We start from the raw sequence: 27,642 nt of genomic DNA, 5'->3' as shown, positions 1-27,642 counted from the left end.
AGGTAGTATATTTAAATTGACCTCTTTGTTTAGCTGGAAAGCAAGCAAATACTTGTGGCATAAGAAAGGCACACTATGTTGGAAAACACTATCCCATCCCCTGTCAGCTGCTTTAATGAACAAACCACCCCAATCTACAACTCTCCCTTTCCCAAGTGAGACAGTTATCAATGGAATCCAGACTTCCAAGGAAGTAGAAAACTGCAAATATCAGAATTGGCACAGGATTTGGATAAACAGGTTTTCACTGAAAATGTGTTGCAAACGTGATTGCTGGGCTCTTGGCAATGCAATGTTTGATGTAATTCTTGTGGGGAGAAGACTCAGTCCCATGGAGGTTTGAACCTGCAACTCATTTTGATTTCAGGGTCTAGGCTCCGGTTCATCAAAGAATCTTAAGAATTTAGTTTCTTTGATGTGAATGTTTTAAGCTCATGCTAAAGTAAAGCTACTGCTTACATGCTTTTCTGGACTAGCATACTAGGTAGGGGCTAAAGAAAGATGAAATTAATTTGTCAGACTAAGTTGCACTGTGTATTGTCCTGGCCATCTTGCAGTTTTCCTCTTGCAGCTAAACTAGTTAATGGAAACAGTTTCTAGAAGCTTAATCATGTAAACTAATTTAAGGGATAAGTAAACAAAATAACTAGATTAGGATTTCAATCAAGTAAATACTGAAGGTTTCTACAAAACACAGACTATTTAATATTGGGTTGGGGTTTTTTTGCCTCATCCTTAAAGAGCAATAACTCTCAGCACAGACAATGAGTTTTTTCCTTCAGGCTAATCCTGATGCTTCCCTCCCGGACCAGCTGACTGAGGACAGTACAGAACCAAATATCCCATTGTAAATGTATCATCTTCAAGGCTCCCTCAGAAATCTCTTGAGCTGGGAAATAGCTTAAGTAAATCTGCCTTCACAAGTGCATTTAGCACCCATGACAGCAGAGGGGGGATGATGCTGGCAAAACCCAGATAACAACAATTTGCCATCTCAGGTGCATGTTGGCAGAGCTGAGATCTAGGGGTAAAGATTAGCATGTGTGTGATTTAGACTGTTGAAAGCTCCACTTCAGATCTGGAAGAGTGTAGGTAGCTCTTTGTTCTTGTAAAATACGTGTATCTGCTGCCATATAGACCTCATCACCTTGGCCAAAGTTTCTGCCTCCCCTTACCGCCCTGCGTGCCACTGTGCGTGTTGCAGGTTCTTGTTCAGCAGCCCAGGTGTGACCACACGCCCGGGGTGCAGTTTATACAGTATCTTGTTTGTGCAGTCCTTGCAGTCTGTTAGGGTGAAAGACAACGTGTAAATTCAAAATACTGTTACAGAAGTACGATGCAGTTTAATGTACTACAGAATCGTACGCCTGATTACTGTCCCTCCTGTAACCTTTCACTGTGATTTTGATTTTTTTTTCTTTTAGAAAGGTGTATCTGTGTGTAATGTTACAAAGTCTAGGCACCACATCTCACTAAAAATTATCTGGAAAATAGCCTAACTCTCAGCAGGACTAATGGCAAACGTCATTAATAAAAAGGTAGCTTTTTGCTGCTTGCTAAACTGGATGAGTTCATCTGGCACTCTTTCCTGACGGAGCTTCTCTCTGTCACTTGTCAGTGACCAAGAGGCTTCAGAAACATCATCCACGAGAGGGCTTGTGCCCTGCCTGGAATGAAAAGTCCTGAGCCTGTCTCTCCATAAGGCGTTCCCTAAGGATCCAGTCTGAAATGTGTGATTCAGCAGAAGCTAAATGTGCTCCTCCCCACTGTACTAATTCACTGCCATTTTCTTCTTTTTGAAGAAATAGTTAGAAATAATTGTCATTTTTTGGTGACTGCCATCCAAAGTAATGGTAGTGGCACAAGTGCACTTACTGCGGCAGCAGAACGTCATACCACAATAAAGCTTTTATTTCAGTACAAAAGAATTATTTGGCTTTAGTTTTACATTCCTTGTAGCTGGATATCCACTTTCGTATGTTTGTCCTGTTCAATAGCAATTTGTTCTGAAACTGCTTGCACACCTGCTGGGCCAGCTACATGAATTCAATGCAGATTCTGTTTTTTGCACCTAAAACTTACGATGTGGAAAACTGGTTTGCAAAATCTAAAGCATTCAAAATGCTCTGTGGGGGTTTACGAGAGAAGCCAAGGGACTTTGGAAAATCTAGACTTTGATTTGTATTCTACAATACGTTTTGGTCAGATTAATAAAGCTTGTATCTGCCTCAGCATATTCTGGATCACTTCAGTGTTACACAAATAAAGTAAATGCACAGCCTGGCAAATAATCAGATCAGTTCAACCGTGACAACACAATGCAATCTTGGTTTCACAGCTTAAAATAATGTTCCTTGCTTTCATATGCTTCCTCATGTTAACAGCTGCAAGTGATAACAGTCTCTCTGAACCAGCACTGCTCCTGAGATAATTGGTAGTAACACTTGTGTATAAATATGTTAATATACTGGCTGTTAGTGCGGAGGTTCAGGAGGTCTGAACTTTCTGGTTCAAGTCTTACTGCTTTCATTGACTTGCACAGTAATTTGTGCATTCAACTGCTCTGCTTTCCTTTGTAAGTCCAAAAAACCAGGTAACTAGAGACAGCTCAATAGGCAACTTAAGTCAGTGTTTTTAAGGTGGTTTGAGATCCTCGTGTTAGCATGCTGATGTCTGCAGCTAGTGCTTGTATAAGAGGATGGTCACGGTTCAGACAGGCTTGTGTGTGAGCAAGGGGCTTCCACAGATGAAAATTAAGGACATTGTGGGTTTAGTCTATGTAAAGAGGTAGGTGAGAAATGTGATAATCTATGGGTTACAGAATCAGTATGAGAAACTTTTCTTCTTCAATAGGAAGAGTCATTCTCTTGAGGTGAGACAGGTGAGAACAGTCAAGGTTTGTTTCCCAGTGCCAGCTGTACAGGTCCAACGGGTAGGAATACTTTCCCCATGCCTCCTGTTTCCCATCACCCTAAACCTTATCTCCCAAGAGCAGGAGCTCCGCCCCGTGCCCCTCCACATCTCAACCTGCACAGCCCCCGTCTCCGCTCCTCATGGCTCCCCTGGTTTTCTTGGGTTTCTTATCTGCTGCTGCATGTCTGCACATCCCCTGTCCCTGCTCTTGCATCTCCCTGGCAGGGGGAGGAGTTTTTCTGCTGACGGTCCCAGGGGTGCGGAGAGCCGCGGGGAGCCACGGCTGCCCCCCAGCCAGCATGGTGGGGGCTGCCTGCCCTGGCATGGCCTGCCTGGGGTGGGCAGGAGGAGGAGGAGGAGGAGGAGGAGGAAGGCCCTTGCTCTGCTCCTGTCTGAGCCCCCTGAACTGCCTGGTGGGCAAGTGCAGAGCAGGACCATGACAACCCCGGCAGGGGGGGGGCGGGTAGGGGCGGCTGAACCCACCGTCCCTTCTCGGCTGGTGGTAAACAGGAAGCCCCTCGGTGGGGCCGAGGCTGAGGCCGAGGCGGGGCCTGGCGCAGCTGCCCGCCCTCCAGCCTCCCACCTCCCGCTCCTGGGAGCCGAGGGGCCGCATGGCGTTTAAAGGCTGCCTGCCTAAGTAATTCTACAGTTTTAAAAAGTGCAATTCCTTCCATAAATGAAAGCCCAAAGAGATTAATTGCTTTAGAAAAGGGAGGAGGGGGAGGGAGAGGGAAGAGAAGTCTGCTAATCAAAACCAAACTATTTCCTTAGAAAAGACTTTATACAACTATTTAAAATATGTGCTACTCTAGAAAAAATAGTTAAATGGAAAGTCAGGGTATCTTGATACCACAGGAAAGGACAGTTTGCCAAGAATATCTCCAGTGTTCCCTCAATCTAAAAGTGTCCCGTATCGCTTGGATTGTTGTATTTACTTTGCGCAGCCCATCTTCTGCCCTCAGCTCTGTGTGAAGCAGCACAGCACCTGATATAGATTGTGGTTACAGAGGAGTGAAAATGTTCTTTTCTCTCTCTTTTTTTTTTCCTTTCCCCTTTTCCTGGCAGAGCACAATTCAGGATGGAGGTGAAGAGGTAGAAGAGGGAGCTGTTTACCATGTGACCCTGAAAAGAGTAGAGATTCAACAGGCTGCCAACAAAGGAGCGAGATGGCTAGGCGTAAGTAAAGCTGGCGCGGTGGCATTTTGGAAGGCTGCTCATGGACTGTGGACCCTGCTCCAGGGAGCTGAATTCCACACGAATCATTATGATATTAACTTTTAGCACTGACTGCTCTCACTCTTCAAAAAAACCCAAACACTGAAGTTGTCTGCCTGGGTCATCTGAAATAACTCTCTCCTTGTGTTGACTCTTCCTCTTTTCTTGACGTGTAAAAAAGATTTGACCAGTTGTGGCAAGGGGGTCAGATGATACTTAGTGCAGGAATAAGGATCTTAGCTTATGGCCTGAGCAGTTGAACATTTAACAGTTGTTTCAGACTGGGCTGTGGCTTGTTTCTGCTGTTAGGAACCTATCTCAGGTCTCCCAAATAGGTAGTGATAGTATTTTGACTAATGAAGATCTGTCAAAAGTTAGCAGAAACTTCCTGAAAAGTTAAGTGAATATAGGTTTGGGTCTTATTTTTGTAGTGCTTTCTCAGCCAGATGAGAAATTAATTGTCTGCATTTCTGCAAGAATTACAGCTCTGTACTGTTTTTCAGAGGTATATTTCAAAGCACGAAGGCTTTAGTGGTAAGTAAAACGAGCTTAAATGCACACGCACTCAATTTGGCATGCTGCTGAGTGCTTCACCTTTGTCAGACCAAGTCCCCAGCTGATATAAAATGTCCTCACTTCACTGGAATCAGTGCAGCTGTGGCAGTTTGAGCCAGATCTTCAGGAGGTGGCTATAACTTTCATATTATTTTGTTATGTTTATATGTTTTCTTCAGGATCAAAGGCAATGGTGTAAGAACTTGGTTTGATGTAGTATCCAGATTGGTATTTTAAAGGCTTTTAAAACTGCCCTGAGATTTATACCAAATCATGTTCTTGTGAAGTTGCGTGACATAAAGTAGTGCAGCAGCGCTGAAACCACAGTCAAGAAAGATAAGCAAATTCTGTCCTGCATGCAGATAATGCTTAGAATCTCCCCTTCCCATGTTTCCAAGAAGTACACAGAGTTCCAGACAGAACAGATAATTTCAAATGTGCTTCCTTCGAGTGGTAGATTTCCCATCTCTGCCTCCTGTTTTTCCCAGGAAAAATATTCGAAAGTATTTTTGAGCTCCTGTGAATTTCCCAGCTGGTGGTTTTGTGTAAGAGGTAGAGATGATTTTGAAGATGTCTGTGTCCCATAAACATACTTTAGAAAAGTAGAATTTTTTCCTGTGTCGGCTATGTTGTTCCGAGTCTGTAGAAGGAATTTGCCAGGTCTTGGTGATATTCTCAAAGGAAGAGTGCATCTATGTTCCTGAGATATCACCACAGCTGATGGTGCCAATCTTAATAGGAGGGCAAGGGACTTACAAGGTCACGGATGTGACTTTTAGCTTTCTGTGGCTAGCATTAGTTTTTTCAGGTCAGAATTGAGCCCTGTTTGTGGGGAAGGACGCAGCGTGTCAGAAGTCTGCACCTGTTCTGGGCATAAATTGGTGACTTCAGCTTCCAGGCTGGTGTCTTTCATGAGCAAAAAATCTCATGCATATTACTTAAACACATTTTTAAACATATGGGCTGTTTGTTTCCCTTAAGCTCTTCAGAACATGAAGTATTTTAAGCTTTTTTTGTGATCTTGTTTTATTAATGACTTTACTGTGGTCCTAAAGTCAATAAATAGCCTCTAACCCAGAACATTATTTATGAATAGCCATTCCTGCCCCCAGCAGTTTTGCCTTGAAAAGCCTAATTGTCTCTTTTATAATTATCATCAGGTGACTTTTTTGTTTTTTAATCTGGAGTTTATGGGGTTTTATGATTTTTTTTTTTTTTCCTATGCTTTGAAATCCACAGCACTGAATTCATAAAGTATTGGGTTTATGTATGTTGGCCTTATTTTTTTGATGGTGCTCTAAGTCACGCTTAGGTTGAAGATGCAAGGTCAGCTGAAGAGTATGGGAACAACCAATTGTACATCAGCAAGTATTGAGCCTTTCTTGTAACAAATGTAGTACCTCTGTTCCTGATTATATGCGTGCCTGGATTTACTTTTTAAAAAGTTACTTTCTCAGTGTCAGTTAGTGTTCTGTAGAGGTCTACTTAACAGCTTGACCTTCACAGAGGCACTGAGCTTTTCGTCCTTTCTTGGTTCAGGTCAAGTTCCTTGTGACTTGGGAAGCCCAGGTCTTTTAAAACCTTGATGTTGCATGTGGCTTTTAAATATTGTGTGGTGTCAGAGCAGGAGCTTGATCCAGCGGTTCCAAAGTGCTTAGTTCTTAGTGATGCTGCGTTCATAAAGTGATTTAGAGGCTTTTCAGCTGAAAAGCGTTAGATGGTAAATTGCTTGATGTGTCTGAGAGAAATGCAGATCTAACTGAAAACTTACAGAACCTGTGTTGAAAGGAATATAACACGTCTTACTTATTCTGAGTGTGTTGGGATATATTACCAATTCCTTTAATTACTGAGAAGCTTGAAATCTTGCTCAAATATGTTTGTGTACAGGTACCCGTAAGTGAATGAACCTCTATCTTTTATGTCTCGAAGTCTAATAAACATTTCTTAAAATTCTCTATCCTAGGAACCCATCCAGGGTTCTTGGATGGTTGGCCCTGTTAGGAGAGAATGGTCTGTTGAAAAGCCAATCATAAGATTACAGCTTAAGCACTGTAAACACTTGCTTATTTACATACAGAAGTGTCTTCCTTGTGTTTCAAACTGCTACAGTTAATAAAAGAAAAAGACAAACAGGCTGTGACATATGCAGTCATCAGCAGTCCTATAACTTTCAAAAGTGTGAAGCTTTTGTATAAACACCAAATTTCTTAGCTTTAAATTTAATATTAGACATCAAAGGATGCCAATAATAGCTACTGGTTTTGTCACTAAATCCTTAGTCACAAAATATTTAGCGAAGCTTAAGACTTTAGGCGCTACAGTATTATGAAATATTAAAAGCTCTAGTGGTAGCTCAGTGTTGTGACAGATGCTGCACAAAAGCACTATCCTGACTAAAAAGAACTTACAGCCTAAATATCAAGGCTTGTCTGTACACATGTGTTGTCTCAACTGATGATTTACACCCAAGGAATTGGCTTTAAAAATAAGGCAGCTAGAACAGAGTATGGTACTCTACATGTGGTCTCATCAGACCTTTTATGCAGTGGAAGAATAATGTCCTTTGACTTGCTTTGGTACCCTTTATTTATACTTTGCAGAATTGTTTGCTTTTTGTTGCTGCTTCCAAGCGTTGTGCTGAAAGATTGAATGTTCTGCCTACTCTAACCCTTCAGCTCTTTTCTCTGATCTGTGTGCCACAGTGTGACCTTTGAGGGTAGTACTTTCAACAGACTTTTTTGCTGGCCTCTTACATTTCTCTACATTTAGTTGCATAAGCCATCTGTTGCCCATCAGAGTGCTTTAACAGCTTTGGCAATCAAAATTAAACTTTGGCAGCCTCCATGTTAGGTGTGAAGCTTTCGGCCATTTTGCATGGTAGCACTCAATAACCTTCTGTTCTGTCAGGTTACTGGGTTACAGTCTGGTGGAGATTGTACTTGTTCCTCTTTGCCACCAATTTGTGTCCAAATACCAATTCATGTCCAAATTTTTTGCAGTCATCTCTGTAGCTCAGCCCTGCATCAGTGCAGAAGTTATTGCATACTGCAAAAACCACTGAAATTTGTGGTGGTGGTCCTGCTGCTGCTCCACTTGTCTCCCATGGCTCAGAAATACCATGAAGTCTTCACTGAGAATAAACTGGTTGCTGCGTATGGTATTGAGCACGTGAATTATTATGTATAATGGCCCCATCATACCAATTTGAGCATAATCGTGATACTGGATTTAGAGAGGTACTGCAAGTCAGGAGTCCTGTGCCCAGTATTCATTTGTTAATGACTCGCCCTGGGGCTTGAACTGACCAACTTAACTTCTGAGGGTTTAATTTTCTCACCTGTAATATAGTCACAATTCGTTTTCAGATCTAGTGATCTGAGGAGTGTAGAGGCAATCTCTTGTGCTTTAATATGAATGTATAACATTCAAAGCTATGAGAGCAAAAATTATCCTACTCTGCTGGATATGCAAGAAAAGTTCCGTAGCAGAGCACGATCCTCCTGATGTGCCCTATGATTCTGTTGTCCAGTCTTTACTGTTGACATTTTGGAGAGCAATATACTCTGCTGCTTACAGAGGCAGGGGCCTGGCACTTCTAATCCCTTCTGTGAAGAGAAAGGGTGTTGGGTGAGACACTGGAGTTTACCTCCTTCTTCTTAAAACCTTCCAGCAGGACCCCGGGAGTGTGCCACGCAGCACGTGGAGGAGTGGGTTGCTGTATCGGAGTGGGTTGCAGTGGCTTTGAGTGCTGCGTGGGTCTCCAGCACACGGCCTGTGGGCTACAGCCAGTGATGCTGCCACTGGGCCACAATGGCACTACTAAGGTGTAGGCATTTTAAATGCTTTTGCAGAGTGATCCTGTTATTATATTCTTTTCTTTCCACTATTTTCCTCTTAAGTTCTTCCCACCTTTGTGTTGTGAAAGCAGTGTGAAGGGTTATTTTCTTTTCCTCTCCTACCCCCTCAGCTGCTTTGAACAGTTGCCTTTCTCCTTATGAAGGATCAACCTTTCTCCCAGTCAATAGCTGTTTCTTCCTTTCTAGGGAGTCCATGGACTCTTTGTGCAAGTAAAACAACATGTTTTTATTATAAAGTGTCATTTTCTGTTGAAAGGTCTCAGAATGATTGAACAATATGGAATGAATGAATGCTTTGAGATGTGTTCAAATTATCACAGCTATTGGGCTTCAAACTGAAGACTTGTGATATATCTCATGTGGTAGCTTAGACTTCCTGATCTCAGTGACTCCTTCTGACTCTTAAAAATCAATAAACTTCTGAGTATCTATATATCCTAAAGCAGAGATAGCCCATCGCATATTACAGAGCTATCTAGGATTTTATTTCCTCCTATATACGGTTTATGCCCCGCATAAAATCTTGCATGCATTGAATCATATTGAGTTTCTGTTCTGAGTTGAGTCAAGTGCAGAATGTCCTTCAGTTGTTTATAGTATTCATGCGGATAGAACTTATTAGATGAGGTTGGTAACGTTTCAAGGCTTTGTTGGTGTTGGGATGCAAATGACAAGTCAGCACACCCTTCAGGATTAAGTGTTGTCTTCAGTGCAAAAGAGATTAGTTAACTAAATGCTCCTGAGGTGCATTTGGAAGCTAGTTTAAATATTACATGCAAATATACAACAAGTAAACGATTATGAAGATATGCCTACGCATCCTTTTGTCTGTTTGCTTGGTTTGTAGTAATCTCTGGCTCTACCTGCGGTCCATTTTGTATTTTTAGAGTAGAAACCCTTTAGGGCAGGGATGGTTCCTTAACGTTTTGACATGGCAGCCATTGTGCTGCTGTTGGAAATGTTTCATAAGTAACAATAATATGTTTCATTTGGAAGTCAGATCTTACGCTTTTGCATTCCTCCCATTGAGTGCTTCAGACTGATTCTGGCTGTGCTTTCGGTCTGCTGGCTCCCTGTAGCATACAGAATGTGAATGAACTCTTGCACACTTACTTAAATCATGAGACTTGCATTCTTTGCGCGAAAACAGTCATTTTGTTCAGAAAACATCAGGTGGAGGACAGAGAAGAACAGAGCTGTGCTATTAACTCCTGATGGGTAATTAAACAACATGCACACACGCACACACAAAACCAAATCCCCAAAACCTCCCGAACCAAAACCAGACAGTAAACATGAACGACTTCTGTTTTATCTTACAGCCTGACATTTTTTGCTCTTTCTTTCCCCGTTACTTGTAAGCTATACTTATTTTGCATTGTGACTCAACACTTCCACATAATTGTGTGTGTTTTGATTTGTGTCCGTTGTCTAAGGATTTAAGTTCAGCTGCCACATAACATTCTTAAACTGAAATACAAATGTCTGCAGCGTGTTCAGTGCCAGCTCGTGCAACCCGTGCTGCTTTCTGCTGTGTCAAAAGAGGTGGGTTAGTGGCCAGGTGCTGTAGTTACAAGAATGCAGTAAGCTGTGTAGGTATGCAGTATGTTTATGCCATCTGCTTATACAGTTTGACATACAAAATGCAGAATTTGACATAGAGAAGATACCTATAGAATCGGCACAAGGATGTTGCCATCACAGGTACAGTACATACAGACACACATGTAGTCATACATAGACACTCTTTATATGTGTGTGTGTATGTGTACAAGAGAAGAATCCAAAGAGATTCTGTATCGGGTCCCCTGTGATGTCTAGATAATATAATAAAAATGAGTTGGGCCTGAACTAATGATTGCACTAATACTTTTGGTCTCTTTCTGCTCTTAAATAGATGTTCAAGCTGGTAACTCTTAATATTAGGTTATATTAGCTTATTATTACTGTTTTTTCTAATCTGACCCCACCCTGGAGAGGTCTCTTAGTTTCAAAACACAGGGCAGTAAAAAGCATAGCCATTGAAATGAAGTTTATAATGCAGTTAGGTATGTATTCGTGCTGTGGCCGTAAAAATGGTTACTTACTGCTAACCTATTTTTTTAATAAAAGATTAAAGAAGCTTGGCAATAGAGATTGCTCACAGTAATTATTATGAAACATGTAACAACATTTCCTGGATATTTTTTCTTTCACAAAAATACTTTATGTTTCAAGTTCAGTTTATTTTAAAATCTGAATTAGTCTTCTGCTAATTATTTTCTCCTCTGTCAGAATGTATTTAATCTCCCCGCACCTACCGTTTCGTTCTCCAGCTATTCACGCTATTAAAATCTATCACTCTTGCCTTGTTGTTTACACTGAGTGTGGTAGCAGTTTACACTGGTTTCCTGAGTCAGTATAATTTTAATTTCTGTGTGCTGTTTGAGCAAGCTTTGCAGTGTGAAAGGAGAGCCAACAATACAATCAGGATGAATCAAACCAGTTTGGGTTATATAATGTGCATTCATGCTACTGTTATGCAACAGAACTATTACTTGTGGCATTCTAAAATACATTTTGAGTTCAACAGTGTTGCCTGCTGTCTCATACAGAATGTTCTTTGTTTCTAATGACTGAGCAGAAAGTGATGATGAGCTCCACAATGAAATTAAATTACATTCCTGGAAAGGGAAAAGTAGTGTGACTTTTCCCAGGTACTGGTGAAAAATGGTCTTTATGGTTCTGAATGGTCAAAATACAACTTTTGACTGTTTCTGAATGGTCAAAATACAATTTGTTCATGTTGATCTATAATTTTCATAAACTGGTATGACTCTTACATGTTAAATCTGTCTGACTGTGTTAGTGGTAATATCAATCATCCCTTCTCTTTGCTATACCTGGCACATTAAAAAATGACAGCATCTTTTGGTTTAGCATTTTTCATGAAAGAAGCATAGCAGATGACTTTACTGATGAGTGTTTCACAAACAAAATTTGTATAATAGCTTTCCTCTGATATTTCTTAGGATAGACATAGAGTAGTTGTCATCTTTAACATCCAGACATCTTATAAATATGAGGATAATTGAGAATTTTCAAGTTCTGTGTGGTGGTGATGTCACTGGGCTGATATAATAGCAGTATGAAGTGGCATCAAAATTCAGTTGTACTGGAAATACTCCTGTGATGTCTAGCCTTGTGTCAGAATAATCAAGGGTCATATAACGATAAAATAAGGAATTAGGGAGATGGGAGGGGATGCAACATTAAAATTGCAGTTATGCAGTAACTGTAGCATAAGCATTAAGGTGTATGAGACCAGGAGATGAGTCTTGGGAAAGGGTTACATAGAAACACTTGAAGGACAAGGTTTTCTATTTCAAGGTAGACTATAAGTTATTTATGAGCTTGGACAATGACTTTAGCAGCTGTATATTTTTATATCTGGGAGGATATTGATGTGGGTGACATGGGGAGAACGGTCCAATTTTGTAGGCCTTCAAAATCTAGATTAGTTTACAATAGGAGAAAGTATTCTGTGTAGAGGCCACAGTGTTCTTACATGTCACTGAATCAGGTAACCTGACTTTTTCTAGCTTATACAGTCTGTCTTGTTGTATAAAGTTCTTTACTATTTGCGTACAAAAGGAGTCCTGGAAGGACAAAAAGGGACTAATATGTGCTTTTATGTCAGTAATTTAGCTTAAGATGCCTAGCTTATTAGGGTGAGGAAGGTTTATACCTGTACATGTTCGTGTTTGTTAGAAATGCTCTTAAAGTTGGGAAGTTGACATGGCCTTAGCCATTTATGCGACATTTTCAGAGTCTAGTTAGTTCTTCTGTAGGAGATTTACACACTGATAAGGGAATTCCATTATCTGTATTCAACCTGGCTACTTACAATGCATATCAGCATGTCATGTTATTTATCAAAAATATCACAATGATTTTTGACAGTATTCTTTATTCAAAGTGTTTGTTCATACCTGGGTTTGTCCTACTCCTTGCTTGCTGTGCCCTTAGTTGTTGGCTCGTGACAGTATTCTGCAATCACCCGGTAACAATGCAAAAGCTAAAGCCATGTGAAGGTCTCTTCTGGTGAACACTCTGGTGTCTCAACCCTCTATTAAGATCTAGACTGACTGGTATTGCATGACACCAGCAGGTGACTCTTCCAAAGGTGGTAAAATGTGTGAGGTGGAACTGGGGAGAAGTTTTCATTTTGGTAAGAGATGGTTTGTTTTCAAGTTCCCAGTAGACCTTACAAAGAACTGAGCTGGGATCTGGCCTTTTGAGCCGAATATATGAATTTGTCATGTTTTCAGTTGCCATTTTTAGCTTCCCTCATCTGCTTGTTGCAACAAAACTGGGTTGGTTTGGTGGTCTTTTACATCTTTAGTGTAGAAATTAGACTGCTTAGTTTTATAGAGTACTTGTCCATCTACGGACTCTGAAGTACTCTACAGAGGAGGTTGGTGTTAACTTGCCCTTCCATAGCTGGGAAAACTGACGCACACATAGGTCTTGCATAAGGCTCTACCCAGGGCTAATGTTACCATGGTGTGAATTTTCAGAGTTCTGAGACTCTCTTGAGCCACCTTTGAGGGCCTCCCAGGAGGGACTCTTCTTCCTGCAAAACTGTCAACTGAAGAGCCAAACTCCCAACCATCTGTAGTTAACAGATGTTCTGCTTTGTGCAGGTAAAATTTTTGAAATTAGTTAAAATCTCTAAGCAGAGCAAATAGTTGCACTTCTTGCAAAGGTTGGCCAGTAGTTCTGGCTAAACTTAGTGGTGGCCAAATGCATATTTGGCTGCATAATCTGATTTGTCTAATGTTTTATAGATATGGATGATGTTAACTTCTGGAGTGGTGAAGAGTAGAAACATCCTGCTTGATTATGCTGTGTTTTCAGATAATCATAATTAAGGTTTGCATTCTGTATGTAAATACAGTATTTCCTCTTCTGTGAGCTTGAACCTCTAAGTATTCCTCCTATGGAAGGTGCAGTATACCAACCGTTGTAATCTATAGTCAGGATTATGGAAAGCTGTTTCAGAGTCAAGTGAAGTTTTTGAGTTCTCTGCCACCTTTTTGTACTATTTTTCCCAGCTCAACTCCTTTTCCTTTCTCCTTTTGGTTCCTAATAAGTAACTCAGCCTGGAAACTATAAGCAGGCTTTGGCACCCAAATTTCCAGGCCAGACTGGAAGCAGTGAGAGTATGGGGAGGTAGGAAGAGAAGTTAACATAAGGGTTGTTAGCAGAAACAGTAATTATCATATATCATAAATTTGCATAACTTCAGAAGGTGTGAGAATGCAGAGCTCAGCGCCATGGTATGCATGTTGTTTCTTATTTTCCCCAGAGTGGCTTTAAGTAGCTGCAAGGTGCCTGAGTGAAAGGGTTCTAACTGAGCAACAGCATTTGTGTAAGAAGCTTTTTTTCTTTTTTTTTTTTTTTTTTTTTAACCTCTAAATCTGACCCACATCTTTTGTTACTGTTTGCCAGCTCTTCAGACAGATACCAGCCAGGCTGTGAGCTCTAAGGATACGAGAAAACGAGAATGCTTTTTGTATAATAATCACAGAATTAATTGGTCCTGGAAACTTTGGGCTGCTGCCAAGAAAGGTTATTTATGTGTTAAGAAAGCAAAGGAAAAGGGTGGAGCTTTGGAAATCCAGGAATACCCCTAGCTGTTGGATCGTAGGAAAGAGCTCATAAAGTTATTTTGGCTTCTGAGATTGGTGCAGTCAACATGCAGAATTGTGATTTTTCAGCAGCATCCAACATGAGGGAATGGGAGTTAGCGAGGTGGAGGAGCTCTGCAGAGAGCTCCATTGTCTTTTTATTTCCAAGTGCACTGTACGATACAAACAGACGCTCTTGCAAAGGCAAGCATCTACGCTGTCTGAAGTCTGCAGGCTGCAAGAGATCCTACCTCTGATCACCCAAATCCTGCATTTCAAGCCACGGTTTCCTAGACTGGAAATTCTGCTTCCAATCCAGAGTCTTATCTCATGCAGGCTGTTTTCCAGGCTGACAGTTCTGCAGAGTGGAGGGCAAGGACAGAGAGGAGAGTGGTGGGATGCAAGGCTCTTAAATACTGCCAGCATTGCAGAACCCATTGCAAGTGGAAGCACGGATGTGTACACCCAAATGACACTTGAAATTGTTGTGACTAATTTGATAAGCTCAGTCCTGTCACTGCTTTTTCTAATGTGCACTGTTAATGTGGTATTGTTAGTGCAAAATTACCACTTTTTCTTTTTTTTTGTGTTTTTTTTTTTTTTTTTCTTTTAATGGTCATGTGCTGTGGACGGGGGAGTCAGCACATTGTGTGCAAGTTTGAGACAGTTCAGCATGATTGTCAGCTGCTGTGGATTTTAGCTGTCAATATACACAGGAGGCAATCTTGCTTTCTTTTAAGGGGAGCAGGCTCAATTACAAAGTTCATTAAGATCTTTGTTGGAAGGAAACACTATGTCAAATAAGTTAATATCTTTGCAGTTATTTACAAAGAGAGTAGGAGGCTTACGTAGCATCTTGAAGACGTATTATTAAGTTTGGCGTTTTTGCCAAAGAATCCAGTTGTTCTTCAAACTTCTCTGTTTCAACTGTCTTGCTACTTTAAGTGATGTATGACTGCATGTTTAATGAAGGATACCTTAGCTTTTTCTTCTCTCAGGCTGGTGTTATGGATGCTTGTATTTCTGGAGTTTTTGAAGCTTAATCTTTTCATGACTTGATGATTATTCCCCCCCCCCCCCCCGCCCCCCCCCAGTCAAAGATGAGTGTAGATATTAAAGGCTTATGCTAGAGAGCCTGTGTGTAAGAAAGCAATATCCACAAAATAAGGACAAAAGCATCTTACTCCTGTGTTCAGAAGGTTAAAGCTGATTCAGGCAAACAGTGAAATGAAACACTCTTGATTAGAGTGCCCTATTTTTAGTTAACTTATAAGTTACTGCACTTCAGACACTTCAGGCAGTTTTATTCCAGCATCAAATGTCTGTCCAGTAAGTTAATAAAAATAGGTAGAGTGGAAGACTCCCCATCTGGAAAAGCTATAGGTTTCAAGAAAAGTCAAAAGCATTTAAAAATCCATCAGAATCAGTTAAAATGGAGTCTGAGACACTAGCTAGGTGCTCTTGAAAATAATTTTGCAGAATTTCTAAATAAAGCAAGTCTTTAGTGAAGTGGTGATGTTTTAAATGACTAAGCCTGAAGAATATTTGATATCTCATTTACTTATTGTTCATCCCAGTTGTTTTCTTTTGGTATTTTTTTCCAGCCTGCTGCCTAATGAAAAACAATTCTACTGATTTCATTCCACAGTTCTCGCTTTCAGAATCTCAACAGATAATATTTGCGCTGGAAAAAAACTGCAGACCAGTGTTTTTTTGGGTAAAAGCGATTGCTTCCAGTGCTATTTCTGAAATAATGACTACAATTCTGTATGTCGTTATTTATGTAACAGCCTATTTTCGTACTGTTCAGAATTTGAATTATTTTTTTACCTTGAGTGTCTACTCCCTCTTGCTAGGGTGTATCATTAATTTAGGAGATGGTGAAGTTTATAATTGATTGATAATCCCATTGAAGGTTAACAGGTAGCATTTGTACCTTTGGCCCATGAGTCTGTGGGATCTAGATCTGTATTTTAGCTGTCAAACTGAGTGAAATACCTGGCAACTTTGGGGCATGTGGAGGTTTTGCTTTATTTTCCTGTCACTGGTAGGCAAAATGGCAAGAGATCAGCGTATCTTGGCCAGTTCTTGCAGAGAAGGACTGATAGGAAATGGAGACTGTGGTATCAAAGGTTGCACATGGTGTCTCAGCAGATTCATAAAGGAGTGTTGCTTTTACAAACCCAGTAACAAGCTGTGCTGGTAACGATGTGCTTGTAACTGAGGACCTGCTTACTCAAGCGCTGTATTGGTGGCTGTAGCAGAGAGAAGAGGGCTGTTGGATATTATGCCGATACTCGTATCTTTTCCTCATCCTGCAATTGTGCGCGTGGCTATCTTGCACTTTCACAATGCCTTGGTGAGTCAGTGAGATTGTGTGTGGGTTCAGGAGCCAGCCTGCGTGGGGCAAGGTCAGGACCTTAATTGTAACCAGCTTGGAACCGAATTACAGCTCCTTCATCACCAGGGCATCTGCAGCCGGTTTTGCAGTCGGTTTGTGTTTGAAGGAACTTTTTAGCCTGAGTGTTTTTAGTCTGCATGGATTGTTTCAACAAGAAGTGTATATGCGGGTAATGTTTTGTGCTGTATAGCAGTAAGACGATCACCTTAAAAGAGAGTGGGCCCCTCTGAAGGTACAGCATTGCAGAGGATTAGTAAAGATGTTATAATTACACTAGATCAGTACCTGCACAACCTCAAAAAATAAGGACTTGCAAGAATATACCTCAGTTCAATCTTTCTACATTTGCTTTTGAAAGATGCTGTCTACCTGGTAGGAAACTATGTGCTCATCAGTTACATTTGCATATTGTCAAGACCATAATCCATTGCCTGAAAAAATCAAAGTAAGACTGTTGAAAAACCATAAAATAAGTCAGACTATAAAATGCCATATTTCTTTACTTTTACCCTTGTAGAGGACCAAGAAAATCTTACTGAAGCCCCCAGATGTTAGGGTCTAGCATCTTTGTTAGACAGCTAGACACGTTGTTGGAAGAGATGAACAGAAGGAGCCGGAGAGCCCTTTTTGTCTTTTTGATGCACAAAACAGTGCAAAAGTTCTGGTGGCTTTAATTGGTACCACGTAACAGTGATCACCACGTGCTGCTGTCAGAACTTGCGAACAGCTTTAGGAACATCTTTTAATAGCAGTAGATACAGTATTCCTCTGATCAGACAAAGCAAAAGCAAACATGAAAACTCTTTGCCTTTGGGTAGCCTGGTTATGTCCGTGAAGAGATGGCCTCTTGATTAAATCCAGACTGAGCAGTTTCCTGTTAGCATGCTAACTCAGCCCACAATGTCTTATTCTGAAAGTCTGTTACTGAGCGGGTCTGCCAACTCCTTTCTCCTTTTAAACTTACAGGCAGCATTGCTAAAATAATACAAACACAGACAATCCCTAAAAGTCTCTTAAAATGTTTTCTAGCAGTTTAATGTTTTGCTGACAAACTCAGTTTTAGATTTCAGTGTTTGGTGTTGTTTTTTTGTTTTGCTTTGGTTTTTGGTGTAGGTTTGTTTTTTTTTTTTGTTTTTTTTTTTTTTTTTTTTTTTTTTTTAACATTCTCCCAAAATGATAATCTTGGGGAAGTTGCAGTGTTGCAATTAGCAGAAAAATTTGTGCATGTATCAGGCTTGGAAGCAGATTCTGCCCTTGTTTGGTACACATTCACATTAGCGAATGAGATGTTTTTGCACACACTGAGTAGGACATGGCCATAAATCAATACATCATGGGTTGGACAATCTGCTGGATAGAAAATTAATAGTTAAATACAGTGGTGCAGACGTTCTTCCCTGTTTGAAAGTGGTTGTATTGTGTAACTAGTTATTTTCAAAAGTATATTTTAATTGTAAGATGAAAAGTCAGCAAGAAAATTTAGTATTTTTTTTTCTCCTGAGCAAGTTTTGCTTAGGGAAAATTTGAATGGAGAAGATATATAGCACTAGTAACAGTATTCTTATAGTGTTTCTGTAATGGTGATGTCATATATAATTCTATATATACCTTAAAGTCAGGTATATAACAAATTATACACCTTTAAAACAGCCGTAAGATCCATGGAACAAAATTTTGCAAGTTCTTCTGGTGTAATTTCACTCATTCCCTGTGGGGTTGCATTTGGGGTAATGGTGGGGTTTGGTGCAGTAGTCCTGTGCATTGCCTTCTCTGTTTATAAAAGGCATTAATGGGTTCATGACACAAGCCCAAGTTACCAGTCTGTTTGAACAGATGTAAACCCACGGTGCTTCCAGAAATTGTCTTACAGCGTGCACCCAAGCTTGTGTTTCCTGCATCAGCCTGCGTGTTTCTGCAGCTGTGGGTGAATTTGTGTGGGTTAAACCTTCTGTTTGATTGCTCTTGTTGATGGTTTTTATTTATGATCCCATTTTAAAGTTTTTATCACACATACTTAACAAGTAAGTATTTAAAGTAGTCACAAAAATAATTTTCCGAACCGTCCTCTAAATAATGGCAGAATTTAAGGGAATGTTTCTAGTTATTTCAGACTTAAACCAGTCTGTAAGCATTAAAACCAAATGCTGTTTAAAAAACACACACACCCCCAACACCAAACCCTAAATTTGTTGACAAATATTGTGCCAAACGAAAACCGTAAGAGAAAATTGAAATGTTAGAATGGCAAGTTTGCAAGATGACGTTGACATCCTCCTTGCAAAAGTATCATGAAATGTTTCACATCCAAATGTGTTCATGACCTTGGGTTCTGTGTGGGAACCCAAAGTTGGTATTTTCGGAAAGGGAATCGCAAGTGCTGATGCTAAAGTTGTGGTCAGTTTTCATGTTTATTCAGAAGTTAATGGGGCACTGAGTTACCACTATTGTTCCTTCCAGTAATATTATTATTTGTGGGATAATGGATTTTCTTTTAGATACTAATATATGATGGGATCATAAGATAACTTAATAGCAGTCGGACTATAAAATGTTTTGTGGAGCGTGTCAGAGAAGTATCTGAAAGATAAACTATTTGGTACAGCATTTGGTGTTCAGATAGCCAAAATTGACAAAATCATTTAGTAAGTAAAGGTGGAGTATTCATGTGAAAAGATGGAATTTAATCTGTGTTTCATTGTGAAAGCTGTGTCAGGGATCTGGCTTCTGTCTGATTTTTGTGATTTGTTTTTGTTTCAACTTTGTAGGCTGAAGGGGACGAGTTACCTCCTGAACATACTGTCAGCCAGTATGAAACACAGAAGATAAGATCAATAAAAGCTGGCACTGTGGAAAAACTTGTGGAGACCCTTGTCACAGCTTTTGGGGACAACGATTTCACATATATCAGTATCTTTCTGTCAACGTACCGTGCCTTTACTTCTGCTAAGGAAGTACTGGAACTTCTTGAGAGGTAAGAGCCAGTATGTAATGGAAACTGAGCCATCATTTACGTGATAGGGGGATGTGGTCAGCATTTTCTTCCATTACTTTTAGGGGACATGGACTTAATAACCCAAGGGACAGATGTCAAGAGTACTGCAAAATTCAGAATTTCAGCATAAACATAAAATGTGTAAATACATGCTGCCCACATCCCAGCTGTCATTAAAGCATAGTCATCAGGCAGTAAAAGTGTGCCAGTCTGACTGCTAGGGAGCCAAACTAGGACCAACACAAGCAAATGAATATAGCTTCCCTCCACCCCCACCCCCCCCCAAAAAAAAAAAAGAATGCATGGGCTGCAAAGTCATACCTAGAATAGATTACTATGTTTTTCGGGATACTGATATTTTCGGACCTAACTCTCCTGTTTGGGGGCTGCTGATTTGAGACAGGGGTTGTACAAAGATAAGAAAGAATTCACTATCCCCTTCTAGTACTTCACATGAGCATGCAGTCATAAGTTTTTGCAGACAGCACAAGAACTGGATAATGTTACAAGAATAGCTTATGGTAAGACTGTTAAATCACATCTGCTATGTCTGTATAAATGCTTAGAACCCACAACATTAGTTTTCTCACCCTAAACTCTAATTGACACATGACTGGGTCGGAGATGATCTTATTTTGGGAGGACTGTATTTATTGCATTTTCAAAATCAAGTGATGTACAGAAACAGTTATTCTGGCATATAGTAATTAGAACAGAGGAGTAGCATAAGAACTCCTAGCTTTTAATTTTGGCTCTCCCACCAGGTAGATAAGGAACAAGGCATGGATAAGCTATCTGTGCTTTTCTTTTGTATCTGGAAAGGAGATTAATAATACCGCTTGCTTTGTAGGGATGTTGTTATGTGGCTCAATTAATAATGATGTTGAAATGCCTAACTGCCAGTCCTACTGTGATTGTAATAATAGCTGTGGTTGCTCAAGTGCAGTAACTTCACAGCCAGGTAAGAAGTCAGACAAGGAAAGAGCAGCCACCCTGGGGAGCAGACCGTACAGTTAGATTTACTACTGTGAGCTTTACCTCTCAGTCCGTACTAATTCTGACATAGAGCATGAGGAGCAATAAAAATTGACAGTGCATGTATACAAGAAGGTAAAAGTGTTGAGGAATTCGTTCTTTTGAATGGGTAATTCTTGCTATACCCTCAGTTTTGGATTCTATGTTTTGGACATACGTATCTTTGAAAAATAAAATACGAAAGGACACCAAGTTTATGTGGATTCTAGTAACTTTAAAGAGGAGTTGACAGTGTGTCATGAGAATGTCTTGCTCCCTAAGCATGTAAATTGCCAAAGAGCCACAAATTTATCAGAGGAGCAAATAGTTGCACGCATATACATTGCCACTTTTAGCCAGTAGTATTTCATGTATGGTTTATTTTACTTACTTTTATAAAAGATACATTTTTAACAGGAAAAAGTTGGAATAAATAAATAGTAGCCTTTGCAAGGATGCTTTGCCTGAAATGGCTATTTTAAATACCATTCCCCTAACAGTGCAGTTTTTGTTGCTCTTTGTTGGTGGGTTGTCAGACTGCTCTTTTGGGGTTCTTATGTATTAACTGACATGCACCTGGGGAAATTTTCTTTCTGTAATCAATGAGAACTTGCGAGTAGCTCAAATAATGTGAATCAGGCAAAGGTGGCTCTAAACCTGAAGATACACACCTCGTTTTTCAATGAAAGGCTCTCAAGTTGTCTTAAGACAGCTTATTTTGTCTTAAAGTACATTCATATATCCTGTTTAAATGCCCAGAAAACATCTTTATGTGCATTCCCCACCCAGTTCGACAGTAGTTTCCATTCTTCTTTTTTACTGAGGTACTTCACTAATGCAAGCAAATGTCCCACCTGAGACTGTGACCATTTTATAAATCACTGTACAAACATGCCTAGAATTGTTGCAACAGCCCCCACCCTGAAGACACTCTACTGTCAACAGATGATAAAGAAAACCAGTGAGATGAATAGGCTATGATGCAGAGACTTAGGAGGAGTGTACTAAGGCAAAGAGAGACAGGCTTTAACTCACAGTGACAGTTTTGGAATTTGACCTGGGTTGTCACTCGTTCATATTTTTACATGTCCATTACTGGTTGTTTTTTGCTGTCGTCAGGAGGCAGAAGGCCATCATGCAAAGAGCAATTCATATATTGTGCTTATTTAATTTGTATAGTTATAAAAGATCCCGTGTATCTGACAAATAAGTTTAAAAGCTCCTATGAAATCTGTTAAGCTGGGTGATCACCAAAGTGATGTTTTTGGAGAAAAGTTCTTGGTGCTGGGAGGCTGCCTTGGGTCCTTGGTGTTGGGCTGGCTCTTTGGTCAGTGCAAAGGCCCTGGGCAGGATGAGGAAAGGGGTCTTGTAGCTGTGGGGCTCTTTTGTCCTCCTGTGTGCTTCTGCACAGAGGACTTTGCATGTATAACCTTTGTGTGGGACAGGAGATTATTTCATGTGCAAGTGTGTGGATCTTGGTCTCCTTACCTGGCTGGATTCAGTGGGAGCTCCAGGTGGTTGTGCTCAAGAAGGTGAGCTGCAGGTACTGCTGGGGGTCTGGATGAGCTGAGGCAAGGGAAGGCATGTTCAGCTGCAGTGTCCCTGGTCGTGCCACTTAACAGGGGACATAGGTCTCCAGAATTGTCAATTCAGCCCTTCAGTGACTACTGAAATAATTAAATCTCTCTGTAATTGAGGACTGAAGCAGTTTAAACTTGGGTTTGGGGACAAAGGGGTAATCCATTGAAACAGCAGTCCATTTTACAGTCAGTTAGCCTTGTTACAGTTTTGATTGTTTTGTAGTGTTTCCTCACTAGCCATGAAAATGTTCAAACTCTGTTTGACTGCACTGTTAATAAGGATGATGAAAAAGTCTTTTGGGAATCTTGCTTTTGCACTGAAGTTTGTAGAGTCCTCTAGATAAATGGATGTGTTTTCTTCCCCTATTTTCCCCTGGTGAAAAGAATCATAGCAACCTAGAAATAGAAATGTACAAAATTAGTGAAACATTGAAGTTATAAAATGAGATTCTCAAAGATCAGGAATTTGAGAGGGGGAAGAACTCAACATCTTTATGAAGTCCATTATGGGCTTTAGTTTCTACTTCTGTATTGTCTTCTTTAATGTAGGTATTAATGACAGGATTAAAAAAAACAGCCTGAAGAAAGTAATTACTCATTCTCTGAGAATCATTGGTCATGAGACACTTAAACTCTTTGGGACCCTGTGAAAATGCAGCTCCATGCAGTAAAAGTTTCTGTAAATTGTACAGCTAGTGCAATTTAGCTCAGCTAACTCTGCAATTAAGTTCTTAATATTTTCATATCTGGGAATAACATCTGTAATATTACAATTGGATTGCAGCACAAAAGTGCAAGTCTGACTTATGAGTCTGTCTTACATTTTCTCAGGAGTGTATCAGAGGAGAGAAAACCAGCCTTGATTGGAAAAGAAATTGAGCAGACAGGACTAACTCAGCTCTGAAATGTGCACCTAGCCAGTTTATAAGGGATTTCATTTGAGCATTGAGTCAGGAATGAACAGGAAAATAGGTGTCCTCTTCTAAAGATGATGTGCTCGTTATTCACTGTATTGTTTGCTGCTGACTGAGGGGAATGATCTTGCGCCAGACTTGTGCACTGCTGTGTTCTTGTGGTCTTGATGAGAATGAGTTCCTGTCCCATTGGGTTTTGGTGACATGTTGGCATGGGAGAGGACCTGCTTTGGGAAGGGATATCCTCCTGTGGTTGGCTTTGAGGGTAGGAAGGGAGAATAAGGGTATTTCAGATACTGCAGCTTTACTTCAAACAAATAGCCTAAATGATATTTCTAGCAGTGTCTCAGGTAAATTTGGGTAGTCAGGTTGTTTAGAGCAGCAGCAAGTCAGGAGCGTACATGACTCTAAGGACGTCAGCCCTGCTCCTCTCCTCTGATGCTGCTTTAAAGAGGTGAAAATGTCAAAAGAGGGCAAGAAAGCACAGGGGAAAAGTCTCCGTAGAACAGAACTTTCTTTTCTGAGCCCAATTATGATCTCACTGGCTTGTGTACCTCTCAGAGCAAGTTATAACATCTCCCTCAGAGGAAGGGCATGTTGTCAACATTATCCTCAGTCTTTTATAATAAATGATAGAATCCACAGGAAATCCTAGGAGGTCACCACTTCCTTCCCCTCTCACAAATCTGAGGAGTGTAGTGCTTAAGAATCCATAGATGTTTCTCTTGGCTTTTCGAATATCATGGATAATCTAGAATTTTATGGCTTGGGACAAAACACAGATGAAATTTAAGCTCTAAAAGTTGGCATGATTTACATGCAGCTGCGGAGTGTGGACTTGTGAAGAAAAGCAGATGTTATAAGGAAAAATAAAAGAAATGAATAGTAATAAGAGAAATGGATAGTAATTTAATTTAACCAGCTTAGTTTTCATTGGTGTAGCATAAGTAGCAAAGAGAGTGCATTTTTGCAACTTTCTTGGTAGTGATACTTGTTAATAGTAACAGTACAGAGACTAAAGTAGGTGTCAGTGCATAATCTGTGTTTTATGAGTACTTGTATTTTGTTTTCCAGTGAAGTAAAAAAGTAATGAAAAGGGCGCTCTTAAAAAAGCAATAAGATTTTGGCATTGGTTGTCAATTTTAGTTTCATGTGAAGAGCTTGAACCCTGTTTCTTATTCCTGGTGATAGAGCAGGATCGTAGAGTAAGGGAACAATCATGAATGGCAGTGCTGAGCTCTTGTTTGGCTCTTGTTTGGTCCAAGGGAGAACAGTGACGTGGTCAGATCAAAAAAGGCCCTTTCATCGTTTTCCAGGTGAGCAGCCCCTTGACATAGAGTAGGAGAAAACAGCATCTCCATCTCCCAGTTGTAGGATGCGCTTTTTTGTAGGAAAGTACACATTGACAAACTTGCTTCAAAATTTCTATGTGTGGAAGCTGGGTTGCCCCCAGTGTATTCAGTTTATGTTGGATTTGCTTTGGATACACCCCTCACTGTGAGTGCTGCAGAACTGTCTGATGTATGCAAACACAAATTCAGATTAGACAAAGAGAGTCTGGGACTCTGGAAAAGTGTCCTTGGAAATCTGGATGTATTGTAGTCTAAGTGTGGGGGGATACCTGTTGGTCAGTTGATGTGGTCTGCAGAGTATCCTGTCCAAGCAGTGCAAGCATTAACTAAATTTGGGACATGAAACATTTATTCCATCCAAAAAAGGTGAGATGCTTTTCCCTGAGTGACAGAGGCAAATAAAGAGGCAGATGCTGTACTTAAGAGAAACTGAAGTGTTAGGGCGGGAAAAAAAAAGAACTTTATATAGGTGTGAATAATTCAGAATAATGCGTGCTTTTGTTAAATCAGTTCACATTGCGGTGAGGTGTTGTGAAATCTTCTGGGCAAAACCTTTTTCCTTGCTTGGACCTTACTCTGTTAAAATAAGCTGTGATCTGCCCTGTGAACATGTGAGGCCCTGCAGCCATCGGTAGCTCCAAAGAGCCCTTTCTGGGCTGCACGCTCTAATCTTCATTTCCTGCATGGCTGTGGAGGAGTTGGTAGTTTTCTCTCTCGTGGTGTGGCAGGATGGACCAAAGGGACACGGGTGTTGCTTACACTGCCTTTACTCCTCTTCACGTGACGTCGGGAAGCAGGAGGAAGTCCTGCCAAAGCCAAACACCCATGGCTGTGGTCATGTCACAGCAGGAATCGCACGGTTTCACGGTGCTAGTCCTTGTGGTGTTTTTGACTCCCACAGCCCGGGCTGGTATTGTCGTCACAGCAATGCCCAAACCAGCAGGGCAGAGAGGAACAGGCCTAAAGGTGGTTTCTGCCCTATCATCTAGTGCAATGAGTGGACTTACAGAAAGTATCGAACGAGGCATGTGTAAAGGTTTAAATTGTTAATGTACAATTCAGAATATTTTAAGACCGATGTAGTTCCCTGTGGTTCAGTCGGAAGATACTCAGCGGATTTTGAGTGCTATGCTACTTATTGTAACGGACTTTAAATTGGGACCTTTGATAACTTCTGTCTTCAGTAAAATCAGAGATGTGCTATTTGCTCTCTGAGTAACTTTTAACACTTCTTGGAGATTGTGAATAAATCTGTTCTTCCCCCCCTCCCCCGACTTCAAATTAAGCTTTTGCTTTTTATTACAATTGAGACTGGAGCCCTATTCATTCTTGTGGTGGTTTAGTCCCTGCCGGGGTCTGAGACCACGCGGCCGCTGCCCCTCCCCCACAAAGGGAGTGAAATACAAAGCCCCGGGGCTGAGATAAGGAGAGGTTTAATACAGCAGTGCAACAGCAACACAACAAACAATAACAATAACAGTGATAACAATGAACAGAGCAAGATATCTACCAATACAGCAGTGAGAGGAGCGGTTGTACAAAACCACGTGCTCCGCGCTCTCACGCCAGGATGTGACGTCCGCATGGTATCTGAATAACCCGGCTAGAGCTTCCCCCCCACTGCTGGGGAAACTTAACCCTATCCTGGCTAAACCAGGACAATTCTTTTGGCTGGATTCAGCCTATAAAGGTTTTCTTTTAACAGAGAGTAAATGTCAAACTAAACAAAATCTTGGGCATAAGCTGGTATGTTGAAAAGTGAGGGGGATGACTTGTATTCTCAAAGCTATTTAAGAGTGATTGGACATCCGTATCCCTTTAGTATTCATGGAAGTTTGGCGTCTAAACGCAGCAGACAGCTTTGAAAACCTGCCAAGTCTTTAACACTGTATGTTCTGATATTTTCTCTTTGTTTGGTAGAAGTGGGTAATGAGATTTAAAAGAAAAAATCTTGTTGGCATTTTGATGTGAAAACACTTGATGGAAGTTCCTGGAGAGAGGAAGAAGAGACCAGCTCCTTCTGCCCCTGGGTGTGAGATACAGCATGGTGCCTCCTTGGAGATCCTTCGATATCCCCAGTGTCGCTGGGTGCACGCTGGAATTAACCGCTCACAAGCATGATGGAAGCCAAAGATGTTTATCTGTCCCTATGAGAGCAGAAGCAGGCCGATTTCCTCTCTTACATATTTTATTTTGCCCTGGTAATCACATTCCTTGCAATGGCACTTAAAAGTGGGGCCGTGCTGTGCTCGGAACAGTTGCATATAAAGTAGCAACCGGTCCCTATCTCGAGGAGTACAGAGAAGGGAATTGATACTGTTGGATGGGAGAGCTAGAGCTGGATAATGACTGTAAATAGCAAGTTAGTTTTACATTTTCAGTTCATGCCTTTTGCTGGAGAATGGCTTGATAGGGGGTAAATGGAGAGGAAAATGAAGGTAGAGAGGGGACATGGAAGGAATGGGTCCTTTGGTAGCAGAGCCACGTGTCCTGGGACAGCAGCTTTATATGGCATCTGGCTCACTGTTGTTGCTGTAGCATCTATTCTTTCCTCAATTGTTTTCCTCTATACCAGGTGGTTTGTCTACATAACCACAGAAGTAATTTCATTTCCATGATTCTGTGTGTGTATAATTCAGAACACCTTATGGTTCTTGCTGAGTATCTGTGCTGCCAAGTTGCTTGTGTCAATGCTTACAAGCCTTATTTAGGGCTTTGTTTGGGGCTTTTGCAGAGAACCACCTTTCCTTATTATTTCTGAGTTATTCAGAGTATTTTCCTCCCTCTTCTTCCCTTCCGTTCTTAACAGAGATGCAGGGGTGCATTTTCTACTCTATTTTTCAGTATTTAAATATTCAGTACTACCCATTGCATTCTGGTCTCTTTTGCTTAGTCAGTCCCTTTGAGTGGAGTTTATAACTTCCCAAACGCCAAGCAAGGCTGAAAAGTTCTGTGGGCTACAGGATCCTTTTGTTTCTCATGTCCCTTTTTGTATGCAAAGCATTCATACAAGGCTGGGTAGTGAATGGCTCTTTGTCCAGGAGCTGGTGAGAACAGAGCAGTGGAAGTCTGCAGCAATGCTGTTCTTTACATCAGATGTATCATTAACTCCTCCTAACCCGTATTTAATGACCTGTTGTTCATGCAGAGGTTTACATCCGGCAATATAACGAA

At 40.7% G+C, this 27,642-nt stretch overlaps 1 protein-coding gene across 1 annotated transcript in view; it reads left to right on the top strand.

The window, feature by feature from the left end:
• Nucleotides 1–2,698: 2,698 nt before the first annotated feature.
• LOC141918771 (ral guanine nucleotide dissociation stimulator-like 1) overlaps nucleotides 2,699–27,642 on the top strand; it is a 50,134-nt gene continuing 25,190 nt past the window's right edge. Inside the window, exons 1-4 of the mRNA XM_074813638.1 lie at nucleotides 2,699–2,787; nucleotides 2,854–2,932; nucleotides 3,979–4,089; nucleotides 19,382–19,587. Of these exons, the coding sequence (XP_074669739.1) occupies nucleotides 2,699–2,787; nucleotides 2,854–2,932; nucleotides 3,979–4,089; nucleotides 19,382–19,587 (485 nt within the window). The remainder of the gene's footprint in view (nucleotides 2,788–2,853; nucleotides 2,933–3,978; nucleotides 4,090–19,381; nucleotides 19,588–27,642) is intronic.

Source organism: Strix aluco, chromosome Z, assembly GCF_031877795.1.
Source record: "Strix aluco isolate bStrAlu1 chromosome Z, bStrAlu1.hap1, whole genome shotgun sequence".
Lineage (NCBI taxonomy): Eukaryota > Metazoa > Chordata > Aves > Strigiformes > Strigidae > Strix > Strix aluco.
Note: the sequence above shows the minus strand (reverse complement) of the source record. Positions and strands in the feature narration are given on the sequence as shown.